General features: G+C 39.7%; 1 protein-coding gene across 2 annotated transcripts in view; it reads left to right on the top strand.

The window, feature by feature from the left end:
• The first annotated feature begins 13,185 nt into the window (after positions 1–13,185).
• The window catches only part of SMPD4 (sphingomyelin phosphodiesterase 4), a 130,514-nt gene continuing 117,988 nt past the window's right edge, over positions 13,186–25,711 (top strand). For both annotated transcript variants that reach the window (XM_053701984.1, XM_053701983.1), the window contains exons 1-5: positions 13,186–13,330; positions 14,353–14,439; positions 16,711–16,853; positions 17,483–17,558; positions 17,647–17,758. In XM_053701984.1, coding sequence (XP_053557959.1) covers positions 13,289–13,330; positions 14,353–14,439; positions 16,711–16,853; positions 17,483–17,558; positions 17,647–17,758 — 460 coding nt within the window. In that variant the 5' untranslated portion in view covers positions 13,186–13,288. The remainder of the gene's footprint in view (positions 13,331–14,352; positions 14,440–16,710; positions 16,854–17,482; positions 17,559–17,646; positions 17,759–25,711) is intronic.

Genomic DNA, 25,711 nt, shown 5'->3' with positions numbered 1-25,711 from the left:
CCCCCCAACATTACAACCCACCACCCACATACCCCTAATCTAACCCAAACCCCCCTTAAATAAACCTAACACTAATCCCCTGAAGATCTTCCTACCTTGTCTTCACCATACCAGGTTCACCGATCCGTCCTGGCTCCAAGATCTTCATCCAACCCAAGCGGGGGTTGGCGATCCATAATCCGGTGCTGAAGAGGTCCAGAAGAGGCTCCAAAGTCTTCATCCTATCCGGCAAGAAGAGGACATCCGGACCGGCAAACATCTTCTCCAAGCCGCATCTTCTATCTTCTTCCATCCGGTGCGGAGCGGGTCCATCTTGAAGCAGGCGACGCGGATCCATCCTCTTCTTCCGATGTCTCCCGACGAATGACGGTTCCTTTAAGGGACGTCATCCAAGATGGCGTCCCTCGAATTCCGATTGGCTGATAGGATTCTATCAGCCAATCGGAATTAAGGTAGGAATTTTCTGATTGGCTGATGGAATCAGCCAATCAGAATCTAGTTCAATCCGATTGGCCGATCCAATCAGCCAATCAGATTGAGCTCGCATTCTATTGGCTGATCGGAACAGCCAATAGAATGCGAGCTCAATCTGATTGGCTGATTGGATCAGCCAATCGGATTGAACTTGATTCTGATTGGCTGATTCCATCAGCCAATCAGAAAATTCCTACCTTAATTCCGATTGGCTGATAGAATCCTATCAGCCAATCGGAATTCGAGGGACGCCATCTTGGATGACGTCCCTTAAAGGAACCGTCATTCGTCGGGAGACATCGGAAGAAGAGGATGGATCCGCGTCGCCTGCTTCAAGATGGACCCGCTCCGCACCGGATGGAAGAAGATAGAAGATGCGGCTTGGAGAAGATGTTTGCCGGTCCGGATGTCCTCTTCTTGCCGGATAGGATGAAGACTTTGGAGCCTCTTCTGGACCTCTTCAGCACCGGATTATGGATCGCCAACCCCCGCTTGGGTTGGATGAAGATCTTGGAGCCAGGACGGATCGGTGAACCTGGTATGGTGAAGACAAGGTAGGAAGATCTTCAGGGGATTAGTGTTAGGTTTATTTAAGGGGGGTTTGGGTTAGATTAGGGGTATGTGGGTGGTGGGTTGTAATGTTGGGGGGGGGGTATTGTATGTTTTCTTTTACAGGCAAAAGAGCTGAACTTCTTGGGGCATGCCCCGCAAAGGGCCCTGTTCAGGGCTGGTAAGGTAAAAGAGCTTGTAATTTTTGTATTTTAGAATAGGGTAGGGAATTTTTTATTTTGGGGGTCTTTGTTATTTTATTAGGGGGCTTAGAGTAGGTGTAATTAGTTTAAAATTGTTGTAATATTTTTCTTATGTTTGTAAATATTTTTTTATTTTCTGTAACTTAGTTCTTTTTTATTTTTTGTACTTTAGATAGTTTATTTAATTGTATTTATTTGTAGCAATTGTGTTTAATTAATTTATTGATAGTGTAGTGTTAGGTTAATTGTAGGTAATTGTAGGTAGTTTATTTAATTATTTTATTGATAGGGTAGTGTTAGGTTTAATTATAACTTAGGTTAGGATTTATTTTACAGGTAAATTTGTAATTATTTCAACTAGGTAACTATTAAATAGTTCTTAACTATTTAATAGCTATTGTACCTGGTTAAAATAATTACAAAGTTGCCTGTAAAATAAATATTAATCCTAAAATAGCTATAATATAAATGTAATTTATATTGTAGCTATATTAGGATTTATTTTACAGGTAAGTATTTAGCTTTAAATAGGAATAAGTTATTTAATAAGAGTTAATTTATTTCGTTAGATGTAAATTATATTTAAGTTAGGGGGGTGTTAGTGTTAGGGTTAGACTTAGCTTTAGGGGTTAATACATTTATTAGAATAGCGGTGAGCTCCGGTCGGCAGATTAGGGGTTAATAATTGAAGGTAGGTGTCGGCGATGTTAGGGAGGGCAGATTAGGGGTTAATACTATTTATGATAGGGTTAGTGAGGAGGATTAGGGGTTAATACATTTATTATAGTAGCGCTCAGGTCCGCTCGGCAGATTAGGGGTTAATAAGTGTAGGCAGGTGTCGGCGACGTTGTGGGGGGCAGATTAGGGGTTAATAAATATAACATAGGGGTCGGCGATGTTAGGGGCAGCAGATTAGGGGTACATAGGGATAACGTAGGTGGCGGCGATTTGCGGTCGGAAGATTAGGGGTTAATTATTTTAAGTAGCTTGCGGCGACGTTGTGGGGGGCAAGTTAGGGGTTAATAAATATAATATAGGGGTCGGCGGGGTTAGGGGCAGCAGATTAGGGGTACATAAGTATAACGTAGGTGGCGGTCGGCAGATTAGGGGTTAAAAATTTTAATCGAGTGGCGGCGATGTGGGGGGACCTCGGTTTAGGGGTACATAGGTAGTTTATGGGTGTTAGTGTACTTTAGGGTACAGTAGTTAAGAGCTTTATAAACCGGCGTTAGCCAGAAAGCTCTTAACTCCTGCTATTTTCAGGCGGCTGGAATCTTGTCGTTAGAGCTCTAACGCTCACTGCAGAAACGACTCTAAATACCGGCGTTAGAAAGATCCCATTGAAAAGATAGGCTACGCAAATGGCGTAGGGGGATCTGCGGTATGGAAAAGTCGCGGCTGAAAAGTGAGCGTTAGACCCTTTAATCACTGACTCCAAATACCAGCGGGCGCCCAAAACCAGCGTTAGGAGCCTCTAACGCTGGTTTTGACGGCTACCGCCGAACTCTAAATCTAGGCCTAAGTTATTAAATCACCCGTACTGTCTAACACGCCTCCTAAACATAGCCCGACACGTATACCCCTCTATCCGCTATCCCCCCTCACTCTCCTAATAATAATAAATGTATTAACCCCTAAACCGCCGCTCCTGGACCCTGCCGCACCTAATAAAGTTATTAACCCCTAAACTGCCGCTCCCGGACCCCGCCGCCACCTACATTATCTATATTACCCCCTAATGTGAACCCCCTATACCGCCGCTACCTATTTTATCTATATTACCCCCTAATGTGAGCCCCTTACCCCGCCGCCATCTATATTACCTACCCCCTAATGTGAGCCCCTTACACCGCCGCCATCTATATTACCTACCCCCTAATGTGAGCCCCTTACAACCCCGCCATCTATATTACCTACCCCCTAATGTGAGCCCCTTACACCGCCACCATCTATATTACCTACCCCCTAATGTGAGCCCCTTACACCGCCGCCATCTATATTACCTACCCCCTAATGTGAGCCCCTTACACCGCCGCCATCTATATTAACTACCCCCTAATGTGAGCCCCTTACACCGCCGCCATCTATATTACCTACCCCTAATGTGAGCCCCTTATACCGCCGCCATCTATATTAACTACCCCCTAATGTGAGCCCCTTACACCGCTGCCATCTATATTACCTACCCCCTAATGTGAGCTCCTACCCCGCCGCCAGCTATATTAAAATTATTAAGCCCTAATTTAATCCCCCTACGCCGCCGCCAGCTATATTAAATACATTAACCCCTAATCTAATCCCCCTAAAGTAATCACCTCTATTACCAGCCCTTAAAAGAGCCTTTTGCGTGACATTGCCCCAAAGTAACAGCTCTATTGCCAGCCCTTAAAAGGGCTTTTTGCGGGGCATTTCCCCAAAGTAATCAGCTCTTTTACCAGCCCTTAAAAGGGCTTTTTGCGGGGCATTGTCACAAAGTAATCAGCTCTTTTGCCTATAATCTAAATCCCCCAACACCGCCGCCACCAATAATAAATGTATTACCCCCTAATCTAATCCCCTTACACCGCCGCCACCTATAATAAATGTATTACCCCCTAATCTAATCCCCCTACAACGCCGCCACCTATAATAAATGTATTACCCCCTAATCTAATCTCCCTACACCGCTGCCACCTATATTAAATAGATTAACCCCTAATCTGACCCCCTACACCACCGCCACCTATATTAACCCTAATTATATTAGGTTTAATATAGTTAATATAGTTATTAGATTATATATATTAACTATATTAACCCTATCTAACCCTAACACCCCTAACTATATTCTTATTAAAATTATTAATTAAAATATTCCTATTTAAAACTAAATACTTACCTATAAAATAAACCCTAAGATAGCTACAATATAATTAATAATTACATTGTAGCTATTTTAGGGTTTATATTTATTTTACAGGTAACTTGGTATTTATTTTAACTAGGTACAATAGCTATTAAATAGTTAATAACTATTTAATAGCTACCTAGTTAAAATAATTACCAATTTACCTGTAAAATAAATCCTAACCTAAATTACAAATACACCTACACTATCAATAAATTAAATAAACTACAAATATCTAAACTAAACTACAATTAAATACACTAAACTAAATTACAAAAAAAAAACACTAAATTACAAAAAATAAAAAAAGATTACAAGAATTTTAAGCTAATTACACCTATTCTAAGCCCCCTAATAAAATAACAAAGCCCCCCAAAATAAAAAAAATTCCCTACCCTAATCTAAATTACAAAAGTTAACAGCTCTATTAGCAGCCCTTAAAAGGGCCTTTTGTGGGGCATGCCCCAAAGAAATCAGCTCTTTTGCCTGTAAAAAAAACAACCCCCCCATTACAACCCACCACCCACATACCCCTATTCTAACCCACCCAATCCCCCCTTAAAAAAAACCTAAGTCTAACCCCCAAGTGCTCCTTACCTGTCCTGAAGACCGGCGTAGAAGGTCCTGTTCCAGGCGGAGATGTCTTCTTCCAGGCGGCGACCTCTTCTTCTTCCAGGATCCAGCCGGCGCGGAGCGGAGGAGTTGAAGACCGATGACCGCGGAGCTGAAGACCGTCCATCTGGAACTGAAGACCGGCGACGCTGGAACCGAAGACCTCTGGAACTGAAGACCGGAGCTGGAACGTGGAGGATCCTCTTCATACGATTGCCGCCGTACACTGAATAGGAATTCAAGGTACGCGATTAAAAATGGCGTCCCATGAATTCCTATTGGCTGATTTGAGCCTTCAAATTCAAATCAGCCAATCGGATGCAAGCTACTTTAATTCTATTGGCTGATTTGAATAGCCAATAGAATAAGAGCAACTGTAATTCTATTGGCTATTCTAATCAGCCAATAGAATTACATTTTTAATTGCGTACCTTGAATTCCGGCTCCGGTCTTCAGTTCCAGAGGTCTTCGGTTCCAGCGTCGCCGATCTTCAGTTCCAGCATCGCCAGTCTTCAGTTCCAGACGCCGGTCTTCAGGACAGGTAAGGAACACTTGGGGGTTAGACTTAGGTTTTTTTAAGGGGGGATTGGGTGGGTTAGAATAGGGGTATGTTGGTGGTGGGTTGTAATGGGGGGGTGTTGTTTTTTTTACAGGCAAAAGAGCTGATTTCTTTGGGGCATGCCCCACAAAAGGCCCTTTTAAGGGCTGGTAATAGAGCTGTTAACTTTTGTAATTTAGATTAGGGTAAGGATTTTTTTTTATTTTGGGGGGCTTTGTTATTTTATTAGGGGGCTTAGAATAGGTGTAATTAGCTTAAAATTCTTGTAATCTTTTTTTTTGTAATTTAGTGTTTGTTTTTTTTTGGTAATTTGGTTTAGTGTATTTAATTGTAGTTTAGTTTAGATATTTGTAGTTTATTTAATTTATTGATAGTGTAGGTGTATTTGTAACTTAGGTTAGGATTTATTTTACAGGTAAATTGGTAATTATTTTAACTAGGTAGCTATTAAATAGTTATTAACTATTTAATAGCTATTGTACCTAGTTAAAATAAATACCAAGTTACCTGTAAAATAAATATAAACCCTAAAATAGCTACAATGTAATTATTAATTATATTGTAGCTATCTTAGGGTTTATTTTATAGGTAAGTATTTCGTTTTAAATAGGAATATTTTAATTAATAATATTAATATTAATTATATTTATTTTAATAAGAATTTAGTTAGGGGTGTTAGGGTTAGATAGGGTTAATATAGTTAATATATATAATCTAATAACTATATTAACTATATTAACCCTAATATAATTTGGGTTAATATAGTTAATATAGCTGGCGGCGGTGTAGAGGGATTCGATTAGGGGTTAATCTATTTAATATAGGTGTCGGCGGTGTAGGGGGATTAGATTAGGGGGTAATACATTTATTATAGGTGGCGGCGGTGTAGGGAGATTTAGATTATAGGCAAAAGAGCTGATTACTTTGTGACAATGCCCCGCTAAAAGCCCTTTTAAGGGCTGGTAAAAGAGCTGATTACTTTGGGGAAATGCCCCGCAAAAAGCCCTTTTAAGGGCTGGCAATAGAGCTGTAACTTTGGGGCAATGTCACGCAAAAGGCCCTTTTAAGGGCTGGTAATAGAGGTTATTACTTTAGGGGGATTAGATTAGGGGTCAATGTATTTAATATAGCTGGCGGCGGTGTAGGGGGATTAAATTAGGGGTTAATAATTTTAATATAGCTGGCGGCAGTGTAGGGGGATTAGATTAGGGGTTAATAATTTTAATATAGCTGGCGGCGGTGTAGGGGGATTAGATTAGGGGTTAATAATTTAATATAGCTGGCGGCGGGGTAGGGGGATTAGATTGGGGGTTAATAATTTAATATAGCTGGCGGCGGGGTAGGGGGATTAGATTAGGGGTTAATAATTTAATATAGCTGGCGGCGGGGTAGGGGGATTAGATTAGGGGTTAATAATTTAATATAGCTGGCGGCGGGGTAGGAGCTCACATTAGGGGGTATGTAATGTAGATGGCGGCGGTGTAAGGGGCTCACATTAGGGGTATGTAATGTAGGTGGCGACGGTGTAGGGGGATCACATTAGGGGGTTATACATTTAATGTAGGAGCAGTGGGGTCCGGGAGCGGCGGTTTAGGGGTTAAATACTTTATAAGGGATTGCGGCGGGGGATCGTGGTTGACAGGTAGATAGACATTGCGCATGCGTTAGGTTTTATTTGGCAGGTAGTTTAGGGAGTTACGGGGCTCCAATAGACAGCGTAAGGCTTACTACGGCTGCATTTTGTGGCGAGGTGAAAATGGAGTAAGATTTCTCCATTTTCGCCACGTAAGTCCTTACGCTGTATATTGGATACCAAACTGCGCAGGTTTGGTATACCTGTCTATGGCCCAAAAAACTACGGGCGAAGGCAGAAATATACGAGCGTAACTTCTAGGTTACACTGTATATAGGATACCAAACCCGCGCAAATTTTGGCGTCGCCGGCTTCTGCGGGTGACGCTGTATATCGGATCGAGGCCATGGTCCTCTGAGCAGTTTCTGCGGAGTCTCAAAAATTCACCAGTGGGTACGCCTCTCATTGTTCCTGGAACATGTGCACTAGTACTGTGGAGTAGACTATTTGTGGCTGTAGGTTTTCTATATAAGTCAGTACTTACAATCCCTTATTTATTTTTGCAGATTGTTATGTCCAGAAAATTGATCTTTGACTGATTTCCCTCATGTGTCAACTTTATATTTAAATTATTCTGATTTAAGATTCAGAAATTCTTGTAATTCAGAATGTAAAACTTCCCATATAAAGATGTCATCGATAAAACGAATCCACAGGGGGATGTTATCTGTGTACTTAATATTGTTTTCTGTAAATACAAATTCTGCCTCTCACCAGCCAAGGAACAAATTGGCATAGGTGGGGGCACAGGTGGTCCCCATGGCTGTTCCACGAGTTTGTAGGTAAAATTGATTATAAAATATAAAGAAGTTGTAACACAGTATAAATTCCAATAATTTCAGGACAAATCTGTCATGATCTGAACCTTTTAGTGAATTCTGTTCCAAAAAGTATTTCACGGCTTGTATGCCCTTTTTGTGATCTATTGAGGTGTACAGTGATTCTACATCAGTGGTGACTAACCACGTAGAATCATTTAGAGTAAGATTATCTAGTCTCTGTAACACTTGCATGGTGTCTTGTACGTATGAAGGCAGTTCTTGAACACATTGGCGTAGCCTGTGATCTACATATTGGCTGGCCTTCTCCGTCAGACAACCAATACCTGAGACTATGGGTCTGCCTGGAGGTGTCTGTAAATTTGTGTGTGTGTCTTCGGTATCATATAGAATGTTGCCATCTTGGGTTTTTCTACATTCAAAAATCTTCTCTCCTTTTGTGTAATTATACCATCTTTGAATGCCAGGTTTACCATATTAGAATATATTTTTAGATATCTTTCCAATGGATTGTATAAAAGTTTTGTGTAGCAGCTCTTGTCCTTAAGTTATTTTGAAGCTTCATTTAAATAAATTTCCAATGGCCAGATAACAATGTTACCTCCTTTATCTGAACCCCAAATAACCACCTCATCCCATTGTCTCATTTCTTGGATTGCCAAGTGTTCTTTATATGTGAGAGTATGATGTTTAGGAGATAATTTTAAAGTAGTAATATCACTGCATACAAGATCCCTAAAAGTTTCTAATTGTGGGGCGTTAATATTTCTGGGTACAAAAGTGGATTTGTTACTCAATTTATTTCTCCACTTTTCTGGTGTAAGGGAATCAGATTCTGTAAATAAGCTTTCCAAATCATTAAGAGTCAGAAGTTCTTCTTCAGTTCACCCTCCCTCATTGGGATTCTGAGATAAGTGTTTTTGGAGAAGTAATTTCCTTATATATAGTTGCACATCATTAATAATTTCAAATTTGTCAACATCATTAGATGGACAAAATGATAAGCCTTTGGAGAGCACAGAAATGTGTTCCTGTGATAAGGGTAATTGAGATAAATTAATCACTCTCAGTGATTCAGTCAAATCTGAGAGAAGGGGCTCGGTTCCCTCCTGGGTTGTCTCTAATGTCCCTGATGGTCTCTTTGTGGCCGATTGTGTCCTCTGGTGGTTTTTTTGAGTATTCCTCCCCCTCTGTGTGTTCTCCTCCCTGATCTCCCGAATCTAAAAAATATTTTCTTTTATTTTGGCTAGAGGATCTTGGTACTAACAGGAGGGAGGGTGTGCTTTCAGAAGTGGTACTAGTGGAACTTCCTTCTTCACTATTGGTATCTGAAACATCACTTTGAATGATGTTTACTTTGGGGTTCCTGTTGGTATTTCTATAAAATCCTGTTTTGTGCAATGTATATATTCTATTATTTGAGAAATTCACTTTTATCTCTATTCAGTTTGCCTTGTTTTGTATTTTTGAGTTCTAGTTCATACAGGGAGTGCAGAATTATTAGGCAAATGAGTATTTTGACCACATCATCCTCTTTATGCATGTTGTCTTACTCCAAGCTGTATAGGCTCGAAAGCCTACTACCAATTAAGCATATTAGGTGATGTGCATCTCTGTAATGAGAAGGGGTGTGGTCTAATGACATCAACACCCTATATCAGGTGTGCATAATTATTAGGCAACTTCCTTTCCTTTGGCAAAATGGGTCAAAAGAAGGACTTGACAGGCTCAGAAAAGTCAAAAATAGTGAGATATCTTGCAGAGGGATGCAGCACTCTTAAAATTGCAAAGCTTCTGAAGCGTGATCATCGAACAATCAAGCGTTTCATTCAAAATAGTCAACAGGGTCGCAAGAAGCGTGTGGAAAAACCAAGGCGCAAAATAACTGCCCATGAACTGAGAAAAGTCAAGCGTGCAGCTGCCAAGATGCCACTTGCCACCAGTTTGGCCATATTTCAGAGCTGCAACATCAGTGGAGTGCCCAAAAGCACAAGGTGTGCAATACTCAGAGACATGGCCAAGGTAAGAAAGGCTGAAAGACGACCACCACTGAACAAGACACACAAGCTGAAACGTCAAGACTGGGCCAAGAAATATCTCAAGACTGATTTTTCTAAGGTTTTATGGACTGATGAAATGAGAGTGAGTCTTGATGGGCCAGATGGATGGGCCCGTGGCTGGATTGGTAAAGGGCAGAGAGCTCCAGTCCGACTCAGACGCCAGCAAGGTGGAGGTGGAGTACTGGTTTGGGCTGGTATCATCAAAGATGAGCTTGTGGGGCCTTTTCGGGTTGAGGATGGAGTCAAGCTCAACTCCCAGTCCTACTGCCAGTTTCTGGAAGACACCTTCTTCAAGCAGTGGTACAGGAAGAAGTCTGCATCCTTCAAGAAAAACATGATTTTCATGCAGGACAATGCTCCATCACACGTGTCCAAGTACTCCACAGCGTGGCTGGCAAGAAAGGGTATAAAAGAAGAAAATCTAATGACATGGCCTCCTTGTTCACCTGATCTGAACCCCATTGAGAACCTGTGGTCAATCATCAAATGTGAGATTTACAAGGAGGGAAAACAGTACACCTCTCTGAACAGTGTCTGGGAGGCTGTGGTTGCTGCTGCACGCAATGTTGATGGTGAACAGATCAAAACACTGACAGAATCCATGGATGGCAGGCTTTTGAGTGTCCTTGCAAAGAAAGGTGGCTATATTGGTCACTGATTTGTTTTTGTTTTGTTTTTGAATGTCAGAAATGTATATTTGTGAATGTTGAGATGTTATATTGGTTTCACTGGTAAAAATAAATAATTGAAATGGGTATATATTTGTTTTTTGTTAAGTTGCCTAATAATTATGCACAGTAATAGTCACCTGCACACACAGATATCCCCCTAAAATAGCTATAACTAAAAACAAACTAAAAACTACTTCCAAAACTATTCAGCTTTGATATTAATGAGTTTTTTGGGTTCATTGAGAACATGGTTGTTGTTCAATAATAAAATTAATCCTCAAAAATACAACTTGCCTAATAATTCTGCACTCCTTGTATTTATCCAGCTCTTTTTGATTACACTCCGAGTTATGTTCAAATTTTTGAAAATTTTATTTTGTTCTTTAATTTTGGCCTCAAGTAAGTCATATTCTGAGCGTTCATGTTTGACCAAAATGTTCATCAATTTGGCTGAGCATTCGGATAATGCTTCCTCTTACTCTATTGTTAGAGAATGATCTTTAAATTCAAATGCTGAAAACAGCTGTATTCTCAGGCCTCTGGGTATAAGTTTTTTCTCAATGTATTTATCAATAAAATGGCGGTTACACCATACTTTGTCTTGTCTTAGCATGGTTCTGTGAATATCTCTCAATGCCTCTTCTAGTGATGTGGGAACTGTGGTTCCTCCAGATGTATTACCCTCTTCAAAGATTTAATTGAAATTAGCTGCTCTTTTGAGCTGTCTGGCTTTTCTATCTTGAATTAAGGTAGAATCCATAATAAGAAAATAAATCTATTTTATTCTGTGTGCTCTATTGTTTAGAAGATATGGATATACCAGATATGATACTCAAATGAACAATGACAAACAAACAATGGCACTATTGAGGCTTTCCCTCTATTTATTATATCAGATACTAGTATAATATACTGATAAAGTAATATTCAGAGGGAATGGTGCTTATGCATAAGGTTCAAAACTTGAAAAGGAGTGGAAAACAGAGGAAATTCCACATAAAATGATGCACATATAGCACTCTAGGCCAAGACTAGTGGTATGAGTTACCAGAAAGGGTTAAAACATAACCTTTATTGAAATAAAATAAGTTAAAATAGGGTCACAAACAATTTAAAAATCCAAGATATTAGCAATATTGTCTTGCTAATATCTTGGATTTTTAAATTGTTTTTAGAGTGCTATATATGCATCTTTTTCTGTGGAATTTCCTCTGTTTTCCACTCCTTTTCAAGTTTTTAACCTTATGCATAAGCACCATTCCCTCTGAATATTACTTTATCAGTATAATATACTAGTATCTGATATACTAGAGGGAAAACCTCAATAGTGCTATTGTTTGTCATTGTTCATGATTCAGATAGAGCATACAATTTTAAACAACTTTCCTATTTACCTCCATTAACAAAATGTGCACAGTCTTTTTATATTTACACTTTTTGAGTCACCAACTCCTACTGAGCATGTGAAAGAATTCACAGAATATACGTATATGCATTTGTGATTGGCTAATGGCTGTCACATCATACAGGGGAAGTGGAAATACATATAACTTTAAAATTTGACAGAAAAAAAATCAACACTTATTTGAAGTTTAGACTAAGGGCTCGATTTATCAAGCCCTTCGCCTCCCTATGACTGCAGGTTCTCACAAGAGAACCTGCAGTCACGATTTATCAAGCAGCAGTCATCAGACCACTGCTTCTCTAACCTCTTTTCCACCTCTTAGGTGGAGAATATCAATCTCCCCGGACTCGTCTCACCGGGGACATAGACAGCTCCTGCCAGTGCATGATTGGCTGTGCGTAAGCAGAGGTGGGATTGTACACAAGCGCAAATTAGCGCTTGTGTGCAATGTTGAATTAGTGCTTGTGTGCCAGCAGATGTCTGCCCACCAGAGGCGAGCTGGGGCAGACAGGGGCGAATATATACACCTGTCCGACCTTGCTTGGTAAATCTAGCCCTAAGTGCTATTGCATTGTCTTTTTATCATGCATATGTTGATTGTGCAAATCTACTGTATTTGCTGGTCCTTTAAAGTTTATTGGTATTCCATTTTGTCATTCACCCTTATCATTCCTTAGAAAACAGTTATAGTCCCAGGTAATTTTACTCTTGGAATTTGCTAATGTACTTTGTGAATATATTTGCCAAATATGTATGAGATATGTCTCCAAGTTATGTATCTGTGCCACATTTAATGTTTCCCTTTGAAATCTATTCCATTTTGTCATTCACACTTGTCATTCGATAGAAAAACTGATATAATTTCATGTAAACCTACTTTTAGAATCAGCTGCAATCAAGAAAGAAAAAATTATTTGAAATTTTACTGGTAACCAAGGAGTACAATGACTGCTCAGTTGTAAAAGAATGTACATGGTGGGATATAGAGTGTAGGTTTTTTCAGTGGTACTGTATGACTTCAGGTACCACAAGCCTACAGATTTATGTAAAGTCTACAAATAGATTTAAATCTTCTAGATCCTCAAGCGTTTGTACCGATCGCATTCTTAGACATCAAGTGTATGAACGCCAAATAAACCCAGAGGAGGACCACTCACAGTCTCACACAGAATATAGATTTAAACCGTTACTGAATATATTAGCGCATCGTATTACTGCCCGCTATCACACAAACCAGTAGAACACGACACACACACAAAAACAACTCTGTTTCATTTCTTTTTGAAGCCATCTCAGTCACCAAGGAAACGCGTGACGTCATTAAAGCGCGCCTGCTCTGAACGGTGGGGAAACTTTTATGCACGCATGATTTCAAAACGTCACGAAATCGTCCTGGGTTGTGTTTCCTACTGGCGCGAGGCTCGAACCAGTAACCGGAGACACTGCGGTGGGGGATATGAGTCTGCCTGGGGGAAGCCCGCAGCCCAGCTTTCTGCTGGTGAGAGGCTGGCATAGTGTTTAAGGCCGAATACAGACACATTAAAGCTTGCTTACATTTGTATACTGACACTATATAAGGGCACGCTCATGTTTACATAAACACCCTAGCTTCGCATACCTTTCATCGGGTTTTGTTAACTTGTGTCCCAACATTTTACAAAAATCTCTAAAGTGTGTCTGTACATTTCTATCTAACGTTAAATGGATATTATATTCTTTTTATGGTGTGTCCCCAGCATAACTTATACCATAAATATTCTCTCAATATTCATTTAAATCTACATTAAATGCAGTAAATGTAGAGGCAAGAGGCTGACAGGGATATGCCATAAATGCATTCTGACCATGTGCAGCTTAATTATGGCACTTGTGTCCCTGTTGACACCTGCAGATATTTAGATAAGGAACATAAAGTTCAAAATGAATGCTTGATTTTAAGTTATTTCATTTATTATATGGGAAATGTATTTTATGTACTGTGCTAGGGTTTAATAGTCCCAGAAAAAGGTACTCAAAAGTTATTTTTACCAAAAAAAAATGTTTCTGCCATGCATATGAAAAAGCAGTATTAAAAAATCTCTAATAAGTTTTAAAGTTAATGTTTTTGAAGAGCTGGTCTCTAGTTAACAATGATAAATACCACCTCTGTTAGTAGAAAGGACAAACATATGCAAGACCTAAAAGAAAAGTATATTTAGGACAGGGACATGCATTTAAGAAACAAACTGTGAGATATGCTTACATATGGGCTAATGTCACTTTAAACACAGGTATTTATATGTCTTTTTTTTTTCATCTCAATCTCATACACTTTGCTGGATCTAACAGTGTACCTTTTATTCACAGTCTCGCATTTTAATGGCAGTTTTATTTGCATCTCTAAATGCTTATTTCTTATACCTCCCTTGAACATATCTGTGTTTCTGTTAGACTCACATATCTGCCAGTGATCCACACTCTCAGAATTGTTTTGCTGTGGCACGTTATAGCATTATATATTAATTGTCTTTATTGCTGTAGGCCTCACTGAAGACCGACTGTATTAACAAGCCATTCATACAGAGATGTCTGGATCTGGTTCGAGTCATTGAGGATTTCCCTGCCAAGGTAAAAAAGAATTGTCTGTGCACCTGACACTGTCTATAGACTAATGGCAATAGCTTTGTGCCTGAGTGCTTGGCCCCTTCTGTAAAAGCAGTGTGTGTCTGTCTATTTGGCAATGCAGAGAGCAATGTTATTTTTTCTTTCTATAGGTTAACCAATCAAGCAATATGTTAGTTCCCCTACAGAAGGGTTTTTGTGAGAGTAGTGTGTGTTTTGTCCTTTTATAGACAGCATGTATGTCACTTCATTTTTTTTTTCACTTAAAGGGACAGTCTAGTCAAAATTAAAGTTTCATGATTCAGATAGGGCGTGCAATTTTAAACAACTTTCCAATATTTACTTTTATCGTCAAATTTGCTTTGTTCTCTTGGTATTCTTTGTAATTTCCAAGCCCTTGAAGGCTGCCTCTTATTGCTGTGCATTTTGACATTTTTTCACAGTTAGACAGCGCTGGTTCATATGTGCCATATAGATAACCTTGTGCTCACTCCAGTGGAGTTATTGATAAATCAGCACTGATTGGCTAAAATGCAAGTCTTGTCATAAGAACTGAGATAAGGGGGCAGTCTGCAGAGGCTTAGATATAAGGTATAATATAACCATGTTGGTTATGCTAAACTGGAAAATGGGTAATAAATGGATTATCTATCTTTTTAAATAATAAAAATTCTGGAGTAGATTGTAGACACATTCACTAGGTTTTATTTATACATATGAATTTGATATCACTTAATTTTGTTTTACATAAAACTTATTTTTTTTCCATATGATGTGTAAATAGAAATATAACATGAATCAAAAAGATAAGGCACTTGGGTTTACCCTCTAATTTTTATTATATAGGTTTAGGTAATTCAATAGATTTTAATTATATGCATGATGTAACTTTATTAAAGGGACAGTCAAGTCCAAAAAAACTTTCATGATCCAAATAGGGCATGTAATTTGAAACAACTTTCCAATTTACTTTTATCACCAATTTTGCTTTGTTCTCTTGGTATTCTTATTTGAAAGCTGAACGTAGGAGGTTTATATGCTAATTTCTTAGACTTTGAAGGCCACCTTTAATCTAAATGCATTTTGACAGTTTTTCACCACTAGAGGGCATTAGTTCACGTGTTTCATACAGATAACATTGAGCTCACGCACGTGAAGTTACCTAGGAGTGAGCACTGATTGGCTAAATTGCAAGTCTGTCAAAAGAACTGAAATAAGGGGTCAGTTTGCAGTGGTATAGATACAAGGTAATTGCAGAGGTAAAATGTGTATTATTATAACTGTGTTGGTTATGCAAAACTGGGGAATGGGTAATAAAGGGATTATCTATTTTTTTTTATTTTTTTTTTTTAACAAATATTCTGGTGTTGACTATCCGATTTTGAAACGCTAGGATTGACTTATTGAAACAAAATAAGTATAAGATAAATAAAAGTCCCCTTTAGAAAGCTCTTTTTATTTGTTTCAATCGATCGCTGTTCTTAGCTGCTAACGAAGCCCACGGCAAAAAAACTCACCTCAGCAAATAGCCGTGCGCCCTTGGGAGCCAGATTTACCGCATGGCTATTCGCTAAGAGGTGAAATCGTCACCTTTTAAGCAAAACGGCGATCTGCCATGGGCTTCCTTAACAGCTCAGAATGGTGATCGGTTGACACAAATAACAGCGCTTTCTACATGAAGTCTCTTATACTTCTTGAATGAAAGTCCCCTTTACTTGTTTCAATAGTCAATCCTAGCGTTTCAAAAAACGCTAGGGCTGACTTTCACTTTTAACTGACTATAAAGGCACTTTCTTTATTTAAATCTGCATGTAAAAGACAATTGTTCTTTTCCCACTACCTTATATCGTTTTATCAACCCTCTTAGGGCTTTAGTTTATATTCTGCTCAACATTAATCCAAGAGGTTAAAGAATTCTAAATATTTTTAATAGATTTGATAGTTTAGTTAATTCAAAATGTTTTTATCTCTTCAGAAGACTATAATTACATTGTCTTTGCTATATTTCTTTTTTCAACAATGTATTGTAGAAAATCGATCAACTGATATATAATATATATATATATATATATATATATATACACACACACACTCACAGAGGTACTTGTCAAAAAAAAAAATTAAGTTGTGGGATCTCCCATTCAGAATTAGCTACGTATGCATATATTTCACAATGTATTCCTGTATATTTGAAAGCCTTCTTTAGAAAGTAGGTATAAATACAATGTCTTGTCTTGTGGACTAGACACAGCTAAGGTTGTTTTTTTCCATTTCTAGGAATTACATGCAATTTTTCCATGGCTGGTAGAGATAATATTCGGCAGCTTGGATGGCACTATTGTTGGCTGGAATTTGAGATACTTCCAGGAGAGAATAAATCCTCAGGAGTTTCATGCTGCTTTGGAGTTTCTTGTCCCCAGGTAAGGACTGTGTTAAAGCTTTGCACGTGTCTGTATCATGGACTGAGATACTGACATAAAAAAATACAACAAATTTTACATTTTTATATTCCAAAAAAAAAAAAAGAATGCAGATATATGTAGTCATCAGTAAATAATAGTATGTGCCAAGCTCTGGCTTATGTATATTTAATAAGGGCAAGACATTTAAATAAAACGCTTACTGTAATCGGTTAGTTTTTAGTAATTATATAGAATCTCTCTAGAGGGTTTGTATTTGAATATATAATTAGGAAATGTGATTTAACTGGAACTATGTTTGTGTTATATGAAAGGACTGTACTTGCACTTATGGTATGTTGTCTTGTGATATAAGACTAGGCCCAAAATTAATGTAGGTATGGGGAATAGGCATTTTCGTAAATAATCATGGTAGTGGGTTTATGTTTGTTTTTGCATGTATCAACATTATAAATTGCAATACAATGTTCTCTGAGAAAGATGGTATATAATATATTGTAGCCATCTTATTTAAGTTAATTTCCTATGCTTAATTCAGTTTTATATTGATAATGATTAGAACAACACACTATTATCAAGGATTCGCAGGATTTTAGGAACAACTTCTATAATTTTTTTTCTATTCACAGCGGAGCTATGATGAAACTGGTTTATAAGCTACAGGCTGAGGAATACAGATATGACTTTCCTGTCTCTTATCTTCCAGTAAGTGATATCATTAAATGTGCAATGACAGATATTATTAGTGAATCTGCAGCATTTCGTGTCAATTTGCTGTTTTTTAATTTGCCAGGGTCCAGTCCGTGCATCCATCCATGAACGTGTGTTGCCCGAATGTCCACTTTACCACAACAAAATTCAGTTTCCTTCTTCGGGTGGACTTGGTCTTAATTTGGCTCTAAATATCCTTTAAGAGGCCTTGCTTTACTAATTTAAATGCATGTATGTGAGGTCACTAATTCTGGCTTAATTTGTCTTCAATTTGCATTACAGCACAAAAGGTAAAGGAATACTCAGCATGTAATCTAATAATATATTGCTATGAAGAACTCAAAATTAATATTACCAAACACTGTTTACCCCATATGCAATATTCACATGTCAGACAGTGCAATATAAATAATAAATTAATTCTTGGGACTGCAAAGGTGTCATTATAGATGAAGAGTAAGGTTAAAAAAACAACTTGTCAATTTAAGGAATAAGCTTAATTTCTTTCTTGTCCAAAGCAATTTCCCATTAGTTTAGGACTAGTGGGAAATTCCAGGCTAGTTTATAGTCCATATCAGTGAATCAACATAAAAATGACAAAATATGATAATCCATTATAGAAGCATAAAGGTGTACAGTTGAGCATGATTAATTCCCAGTTCAGTCACTGGACCTGAACACATAGATGAGAAATGCACAGGGCCCTTATGAGAATTATTTTTGAAAAGCTGCTTACAATATTACAAATATATCCATGTAGGTATAATCAGCCTCTAGATGCACATGAATAATGCCATTTAGTACAGCAGTCAGCACTAAATAATTCTTATTTGGGGAATTATTTGTATTACAGACCCTGTATTATATTAACTGATGCACATATCCCTTTTATGCTGGGAACCACTGGAGTGTGCATGTTTTTCTATGTCCTTAAATGTTTAGTAGTGGTTAAACAGATAGGTCACAGATGATTAGGCAAATAAACTGCTATAGGGATGCATTTTAAGTTTATATTTGACTGTTGTATCTTTTTATACTACACTTATCAGTTGAGGGATAATAGTTCTATGCAAATCATAGAGGTAAGGGCATCTTAGCAGGTTTGCAAACTTACCACATGGGAATACAACAATGTTTAATTATGGCCTGTGCATCCCAGAAATTGTCTGGCCCTCTCACCTTGCATACGTTTTTAAACTGTTTTTTAATTTATTTTTTTAGTATAGTGCTATCATATAGTCCAAGAGTTATTTTATTCATATTTAACAAAATCCTATAGCAGCAGAACTGAAATCCGTGCTTTTATTTTCGGTGCACACTGATTTTTTTTTTTTTTTTTTTAAATTCTCTTTTATTAAAGGAAACGGAGTAAGTACAGTGGAAATCTCAGACAATTCGTGCAATCAATATACATACAGATAGTGTCACATATACAAATATTCGTGTCTGTTTTTAGAGGATAATGTCCATGTAGTACCGTGAGTCCACTGAACTGGAAAGTGCAGTTCCGATGAGTTCTCTTGGCTTTACACTCCGTACCTTTGGGAATTTTCATATTTTAAACAATGAAACAATAAAATACAATTTACAACTTATAACTTAACCCAAGTCTATCACAAGTACAGTTAACTATCTGGTGCCTCTGTTTTCCAATCCTCAACCAAATCAGAAAACGTGTGGGAGTAGGGGGGAAACAAAGGGGGGAGGGGGAGAGAAGAGCAAGCAGAGCATGAGAGAAAAAAGGGGAGAGAGGGAGGGGGAGGAAAAGAAGAAAAAAAAAAAAAAAAAAGGAATTTACTCATATCAGAATAACATGACCTCTAAGGAGGCATTGTTGTGCTCTCTATCCGGCAGGTTCTGTCTTTCCCCTCTGATATTCATTTGTAAGACTGCCTCTAGGTGAGCAAAAGGTTTCATTATTTGCGTCTGTATGGAAGGATCTAACTTGTCTATGTATAAGCTCCATTTGCGAAGGAAGGGGCGAAGCCTATTTACTGTGTCGAGTTTGACATCATGCTGTTCCACAAAGAGCTGTTTAAGCACCATGTGGTTTAACTGTGCTATTGTTGGTGGTTGCCTAGTGATCCATCTTGTGAGGATGCAGTGTCTGGCCAGTATGGTGTATAGAGAAAGGAATTTGTGCAGTCTCTTGTGTGTCTCTTCCCATTTAAGTAGGAAGATTTCTAGTTCTGTGAATTTGATGTCTATTTGGAAAGTAGACTTTAGCCAGTATTGACATTGAGCCCAAAATCTCCTGATCATCGGACAGGTGTAGAAATAATGTTGTAGCGAGGGGGTGGTCATTCTACATTTAATACAGTGGTCCGGGATTCGATTATCCCATTTAGAAAGTCTGTGTGGGGTGATATAATCCAAGTGTAGTAGTCTGACCTGTGATTCTCTATGTGTGGTCGCTAATGATGCTTGTCTGGCCTTCTCCAGGCTCTCTTCAATGTCTTGTGTAGTCAGTTCTGTCGAGCATATGATACTGAGTTTTAGCAACATTTTTGCCAAAATCGCAGGTTCTTTTTGTCGCAGTAGCCGCGCATAAATGTGGGATAGGGAGAATGATTCCATCCGGAACATGTTCTGAGCTATTACGAATGGGGATATTTCCCAGAAGTTCTCATTAGACGCTTGTATCGATCCTATATAGTGCCTTAGCTGTAAGTAGGCATAGAAATGACCATTTGGGATTGAGAATTTGGATTTTATCTCCTGAAATGTGCGGACTGTGCGTTGCAGCGGATCCAACACATCTCCTATAACTTTGAGGCCTAGCCTCTCCCAAATACGAAATGGTTCCTGATCCATTCCTGCGGGAAAGTCTGGATTTCCCACCACTGGGATGAGTCTCACGGAGGGAGAGTCTATCTGGAGATATCTGTGAATCATGTGCCAGGCTCTCAATGGGTCTCTGTATGCTACATTATTAAGGATGTCAGCAGGGAGTGATTTCCCATTTCCATAAGGTAGGAATGCCAACGAGACCGGGGCTACTACAGCTCTTTCCAACCTATTGTCTCCAAAGTGCGCTGTTTCCAGCTGCCAGTCTAAAACCAACCTAGCCAACGCCGCCCAGTTATAAAGTTTTATATTCGGGAGGGCCAAGCCTCCAGCAGAGTATGGAAGGTGTAATTTTTCCATCGCTATTCTCGGTTTGTTCTGTTTCCAGATAAAGTGAGAGATTGCTCGGGTTAGCCGTTGTAAGTCAGCTTTGGTTAGAAGAAATGGCAGCATGAGCATTGGGTAGAGGATTTTCGGCAAAATGGTCATCTTGACCAGATTAATTCTGCCCGATAGTCCCAGAGGGAGATTGAGCCAATTCGCTAGTTGGGAAGATAGTTGTGTGCACTTATTAGATAAATTCGATTTGTAAATACGCGAAGGATCTCGGTACAGCTGGATGCCTAAGTATGTGAGTCCTTCTGTAGCCTCCACAAAAGGGAAATTATGGACAATATGTGGCTGTCTAAGCAGCCACAAGACCTCTGATTTGGAGGCGTTTATCTTGTACCCTGACAAACTACCGAATTCCTCAATTGTTTGCAGTATAATGGGGACATACAATTGAGGAGAGTCGATAAATAATAGCATATCATCCGCGTATAAAGCCAAGTGAAGGGGGACCCCCTTTATTACTATGCCTGGGTATGTCCGTCTGAGCTTTATAGCCAGTGGCTCCAATGCTAAGTTGAACAATAGCGGGGAGAGAGGGCAGCCTTGTCTGGTTCCCCTCTGCAAATAGAGGTCTTCCGAGAAGAGGCCATTAGAGAGAACTCTGGCCACTGGTGAGTCGTAGATTTTGCCTAGTATGTCCAAAAAGGGGCCTTTAAAACCAAATCTACGAAGGGATTCTATCAGGTGGGGCCATTCCACTCTATCGAAGGCCTTCTCAGCGTCCAATGACAACAGGAAGGCCTCCCGATCCCCCTTTACTTCCTCGCTATTTCCCTTTGTCCAGTAGAAGTCTATAACCTGTAAGACTCTACGCAAATTCACCACAGATGTGCGCTTGAATATAAAGCCGGTCTGGTCTGGGTGGATCAGGTCCGGGAGAATGGTTTTGAGTCTGTTTGCTATAAGTTTGGTGAACATCTTATAGTCCACATTGAGGAGTGAAATGGGCCTATATGATTCCGGCAAGGAATGGTCCTTGCCTGGTTTGGGGATAAGCGTGATGTGTGCCGCCATGAATTCCTTTGAGGGACGCGAGTCTGTCCCCAAGAAGGAGTTGAACAGTCGAGTAAGGGTGGTGGTGAGCTGTGGTTGCAGGACTTTATAAAATTCGGAGGGCAGGCCGTCTGGGCCTGGCGTGGTGCACACTGATTTTACTGACCAGCCGGCTAAAATTTTACCCAATATTAAGCTAAAATTAGCTAATATTTTTTTTTTAACATTTGTTGTACAAATCATTAAGTTAATTTATTTTAGATGATGCAATTAATTTGTGTTTAGCTTAAGTAACATATATAAATAACATAAAAAGTTATAATATTGCAATTTATGACACTGCCTCCACCTGGATTTTTCATAATGCCACCCATCTGGCAACATTTTTTTTTTTTTTGTGGACAAGACCGAAAGTCTTTTATACCTTCAACAAAGGATGCCAAGATAAGAGGCACTTAACACACTTTATATTTGTGGATTAAGCTAAAAATGCATGTATTAACTTCCGTAATACATTTTTCATGTCTTGAATACATTTTGAATTACCGTCTTTTGGATTAAAGACAGAATTGCATGCAGTGTCCTTTAAAAATTCTGCCACAATTTTGGCTTTAAAAAAAAAATAATTTCCAGGATATTGGTTATAGTTCAAAGAAAGTAAAAATCTTTTTTTTGCAACAAAATAACAGAAGAGATGTACAGGTGCTACCTTTAATGGCTAATTAATAGGGGATACAATTACAAGCTTTCAGCTGAATGCCTGACAAAGTGACCTATCTATCTTTCTATCTATCTATCGGGTTCTTGTAAAGCGTGGCTATTCACCCGTTGCAGTTCAGTCGAAGAGCCAGATCTTAAGGTCCTTTATGAACTTAGTTAGGGCGGTAGCTTGTCTGAGGTGCAGCGGGAGGGTGTTCCAAGTCTTGGCTGCCAGGTGAGAAAAGGATCTGCCTCCCGCTGTGGTTTTCCTGATGCGGGGGATGACTGAGAGGGATTGGTCGGCCGATCGAAGTTGTCTGGCAGGGGTGTAGAAGGTAACGCGGTGGTTCACGTATTCGGGACCAATGTTGTGGAGGGCCTTGAATGCGTGGGTGAGAAGCTTGAAGGTTATTCTTTTGTTGATGGGGAGCCAGTGCAGGTCCCGCAGGTGTTTGGTGATGTGGCATTGACGAGGGATGTCGAGGATTAGTCTGGCCGAGGCGTTCTGAATGCGCTGTAGTCTCTTTTGGAGCTTGATGGTGGTGCCGGAGTAGAGTGCGTTACCATAGTCCAGTCGGCTGCTGACGAGGGCGTGAGTGACAGTCTTCCTGGTCTCGGTTGGGATCCATTTGAAGATCTTTTGCAGCAGGTGAAGTGTGTGGAAGCATGCAGAAGAGACGGCGTTGATTTGCCGGGCCATGGAGAGCGATGAGTCCAGGATGACGCCTAGATCTTGTGCATGGTCGGTGGGGGTTGGAGGGTGTCCGAGGGCTGTGGGCCACTAGGAGTTATTCCAAGCGGATGTGGTGGAACCGAGGAGGAGGACTTCGGTCTTGTCTGCGTTCAGCTTTAGGCAGTTGTAGCTCATCCTGGTGGCGACTGCTGTCAGCCCTTCGTGGACGTTTCTCTTGGCGGTGGTCGGGTCACTGGTGAGTGAGATGATTAGCTGGGTGTCGTCGGCGTAGGAGACGACACCCAGCTAAGTGTCCGGAAAGTATGCAATTGTACCCCTATTGGTTCAGTGCTCAACAGATTTATTCAACATTTTAGGAGCCAGCTCATAAATTTAGGAGCCAGAAATGTTTGGCCCACCCTATGAGATATTTATAAATATATTACACACACATTGATTAATATCTCAATAAAAGTTAGATTTGTATTTAACAGCTGCAAGGCCTAAAAAGAATCCTCCCACACAAAGCTAAATTTTAGGTGCGACTGCTGGTGGCCCGCGAAGGGGTACCCAAGGGTGTTTTGCAGACTCTTAACCAGGAGTGCCTGGATTTGTCGAGCCCTGTATTAGTTGGCCATTAAAGGTATCACCTGTTTGTTACTTTTGTTATTTTCTTGCAAAATGATTTTAACTTTCTGAGAACACACTAGCTAACATGGTATTGTCCTCGCTAACACCTGGGAATTAACTACCAAACTCCCCAATACCAATAAAATTAACACCGCCTCTGAAGCAGTTGAGAAAGCACCACAACTGGAATAAAAAATGTCAAACCCTGTTTCATCAGGACTAATGCGCATATCCTTGCTCAATATTATATTTTAACATTAATAAAAATGTGCTGTTTAGATAAATCTGTTTGTTCACATCCACATTTTGAATTGTACAAGTTTTACCTACTTACATTATGTGATCTGAACATGTAAAAGACTATGGAAATTTTATAAATCTAATTAGTTTAGTGTGTTAATGGAGCAAGAAGAATCTTTTATTCTGTAAAAGCTGTTTTTTACAATTACATTTTTTTTATTTATTCATCTTTATAGAGTTTTTATTGATACAGTATATCACAAAAGTGAGTACACCCCTCAGATTTTTGTAAATATTTTATTATATCTTTTCATGTGACAGCACTGAAGAAATGACACTTTGCTACAATGTAAAGTAGTGTGTACAGCCTGTATAACAGTGTACATTTGCTGTCCCCTCAAAATTACTCAACACAAATCCATTAATGTCTAAACTGTTGGCAACAAAAGTGAGTACACCCCTAAGTGGAAATGTCCAAGTTGGGCCCAATTGGCCATTTTCCCTCCCCGGTGTCATGTGACTCGTTAGTGTTACAAGGTCTCAGGTGTAAATGGGGAGCAGGTGTGTTAAATTTGATGTTATCGCTCTCACACTCTCTCATACTGGTCACTGGAAGTTCAACATGGCACCTCATGGCAGAGAATTCTCTGAGGATCTGAAAAAAGAATTGTTGCTCTACATAAAGATGGCCTAGGCTATAAGAAGATTGCCAAGACCCTGAAACTGAGCTGCAGCACGGTGGGCAAGACCATACAGCGGTTTCACAGGACAGGTTCCACTCAGAACAGGCCTCGCCATGGTCGACCAAAGAAGTTGACTGCACGTGCTCAGTGTCATATGCAGAGGTTGTCTTTGGGAAATAGACATATGAGTGTTGCCAGCATTGCTGCAGAGGTTGAAGGGGTGGGGGGGTTAGTCTGTCAGTGCTCAGACCATACGCTGCACACTACATCAAATTGGTCTGCATGGCTGTCGTCCCAGAATGAAGTCTCTTCTAAAGATGATGCACAAAAAAGCCTGCAAACAGTTTGCTAAATACAAGCAGACTAAGGACATGGATTACTGGAACCATGTCCTGTGGTCTGATGAGACCAAGATAAACTTATTTGGTTCAGATGGTGTCAAGCGTGTGTGGTGGCAACCAGGTGAGGAGTACAAAGACAAGTGTGTCTTGCCTACAGTCAAGCATGGTGGTGTGAGTGTCTTGGTCTGGGCCTACATGAGGGCTGCCGGCTCAGAGGAGCTACAGTTCATTGAGGGAACCGAACCATGAATGCCAACATGTACTGTGACATACTGAAGCAGACTGGGCCGCAGTATTCCAACATGATAACGACCCCAAACACACCTCCAAGACGACCACTGCCTTGCTAAAGAAGCTGAGGGTAAAGGTGATGGACTGGCCAAGCATGTCTCCAGACTTAAACCCTATTGAGCATCTGTGGGCATCCTCAAATGGAAGGTGGGGGAGCGCAAGGTCTCTAACATCCACCAGCTCTGTGATGTTGTCATGGAGGAGTGGAAGAGGACTCAAGTGGCAACCTGTGAACTCCATGCAAAAGAGGGTTAAGGCAGTGCTGGAAAATAATGGTGGCCACATTTACACTTTGGGCCCAATCTGGACATTTCCACTCAGTGGTGTACTCACTTTTGTTGCCAACGGTTTAGACATTAATGGCTGTGTGTTGAGTTATTTTGAGGGGACAGCAAATTTAAACTGTTATACAGGTTG

The sequence above is a fragment of the Bombina bombina genome, chromosome 2, assembly GCF_027579735.1.
Source record: "Bombina bombina isolate aBomBom1 chromosome 2, aBomBom1.pri, whole genome shotgun sequence".
NCBI classification, from domain to species: Eukaryota; Metazoa; Chordata; class Amphibia; order Anura; family Bombinatoridae; genus Bombina; species Bombina bombina.
This window is presented reverse-complemented; position numbering and strand designations above follow the sequence as displayed.